At 33.6% G+C, this 2,468-nt stretch overlaps 1 protein-coding gene across 1 annotated transcript in view; it reads right to left on the bottom strand.

The window, feature by feature from the left end:
- The window catches only part of LOC106464877, a 17,430-nt gene extending 16,819 nt beyond the window's left edge, over positions 1 to 611 (bottom strand). Inside the window, exon 1 of the mRNA XM_013925040.1 lies at positions 515 to 611. Coding sequence (XP_013780494.1) covers positions 515 to 554 — 40 coding nt within the window. The 5' untranslated portion in view covers positions 555 to 611. The remainder of the gene's footprint in view (positions 1 to 514) is intronic.
- Positions 612 to 2,468: the final 1,857 nt, after the last annotated feature.

The following is a 2,468-nucleotide window of genomic DNA, read 5'->3' as shown; positions in this document are numbered from 1 at the left end:
AAAAGACTTAAGATGACAACAATCAAATATCTTTTCTTGAATTATGAATAACACGAATGGATTGAAATATTTAGATAAATTATCTCAAAATAATATTGAAATTAAGCTTGAATTATTCATAACCTCTGAATAGTGGTTGACCCAACGGGTCATGGTGGTCTAGTATTTTATTAAAATTTAAAATCATGGATTTATAACAGTGCACTTATCAGTCTCGGACGGGTTGGTAAAAGGGTAGCCCAAGAGTTGGTGGTGGGTGGTGATGAATAGCTGCCTTCCCTCTAGCCTTACACTGCTAAATTAGGGACGTCTAGCGCAGATAGCCCTCGTGTAGCTCTGCGCGAAATTCAAAAACAAACAAACAAACAAATCTCGGACGGGACACCAGTGTTCCGCGGAACATATTTTGAGAAACGCTAGTCTAAGATATTTTGATTAATAGTTCAATCAAATTGTGACAAGAATTGTTCGGAAGAAATTCCGTGTATAACTCTTACAAAATGTACACACTTACCAAATGCCAAGACGAGACACACAATGTATGACGTTTCCATTGTGGTGCGTATGAGAAGCTGGAGCTCAGGTTATGCTGCACTTGTTTTGGATTAAATAATAGCGTTCTCTTTACGGACTATATATAACGTTAGATCACTTTGTAAACAAGTAGGTTGGGTTTTCAGGTGAAGGAAAGCGACTTTCTTGTTAATTCACGTGAATACACATTTGTTTATTCAACCTCTTGTAATGTTGCTAAATGGATAAGCATAGGATTATCAAACAAAAGTATTACATTGCGGCAATTAACTTTTTATTTTTATTTTCAAAGCTATAAAAAGTGTTGCTTTTTTACTATACAATACCAAAAACACGAAAAGAAAAAAAAATTAATTTCCATTTAAAATTTCTGTAGCGTAGCTCTTACACAAAACTGTAATTATTTTTAAAACAAAATAAACATGGAACATTTTAACCTAAACTATCAGTAATTATTTAGTGTTATTATCTTATTAGCTGAAAAAAATAGTAGAATTAACACTGGGTTTTGAAACTTTGTAAAATATTTGAATGGGTTGTGATGGATATTTTCATTAGGCTCATGTAATTATTTATACATTTATCAAACATCGTTGGTAATTTGATAATATTTTACTTACTTACTTATTGCCGTAATTTTTCCACTTTAAGTGTTCCTTGTAAACTTAATGACGATCAATATGTGTTTAATTCTGATTAGATTTCCGTCAGTTCTTTATTTTATTTATGTAGGTAGATAGTGGTGTGTCTGTCGCCCATCAACAAAAGATATATCACAAAGCCTCCAGTGATACAGCGGTACATCTGAAGACTTACAACGCTAAAAATTGGGTTTCGATACCGGTGATGGGCAGAGCACAGATAGTCCATCGTGTAGCTTTGTGCTTAACTTCAAACAAACAAATTATATCACACTAAAAAAAGTGTTCAAAAATATACTATGTAGAGGGTGCTATGCAAATCATTCTTTGTTCTTCTCACTGATTCCAGTTTTATTCTGGACCTTACTTTTGAAACCTTGAGGAATACATACAGATATTAACCTTGGAATATGTAGAAAAGACTGCAACAGAACAGTTTAGTCTTGTTTCAAGTCACGTTCTCATTTCACGATTTGCTTACATTACAAAGAATATATTTTTTCTTTCTTTGGGTGTGACTTACGTTAAACTTGCGTATGCGACTACCTGCAGTGAGGCCTGGCATTGCCAAATGGTTAGGGCACTCGACTTGCAATCTGCGTGTTCAAATCCCTGTTCCACCAAACATGCTCACCCTTCCAGCCGCGGTAGCGTTATAATGTTATTGTCAATCCCACTATTCGTTAGTCTTACACTGCTAAATTAGGGACCTCTAGCGCAGATACACCTCATGTAGCTTTGCGCCAAATTCATAACAAACTAAGCTTACAGTGTTCGCTTAAATTTTTCAAAATAAGCTGTACGTGAGACTATATATATAATGTTTTCTTTTAATTAAACTTAAATGTATAGATTTTTTCGCCCTGCGGGTATAAAAATGCTACAATTACAACAAATATTTGTCCCTTTTTTTTAAGGGACCTGTGATTACTATGTCTTGAATTGTTCTCCGATTTAACCGTAACCATTTGTTATTAGTTTGTTCTTTCCTAATAACATTTTGAAAAACTATTAAATAACCATGATTCATTTCCATTCAAACAATAAACGCCTGATTGTCACTATTATCTGGGTGATCATTCGTCATGATATAAAAGACTGTTTAGCGTAGGTAGTATTGATTAATTATTTTGTGAGTTAATATTTCATGATTGTTTAGTTGTTTTATAATAAGAGAATTAAAAGCAGACAATTATTGGAACTTGTGTTTATAATTCATTGATGTTGAGGCTATCAAACGTCGCGTGAAATTTACTGGTGTCGATAATATAGAGATTTCTAGAAGGCGACCAG

The sequence above is a fragment of the Limulus polyphemus genome, unplaced genomic scaffold (assembly GCF_000517525.1).
Source record: "Limulus polyphemus unplaced genomic scaffold, Limulus_polyphemus-2.1.2 Scaffold1768, whole genome shotgun sequence".
Taxonomy (NCBI): Eukaryota; Metazoa; Arthropoda; class Merostomata; order Xiphosura; family Limulidae; genus Limulus; species Limulus polyphemus.
This window is presented reverse-complemented; position numbering and strand designations above follow the sequence as displayed.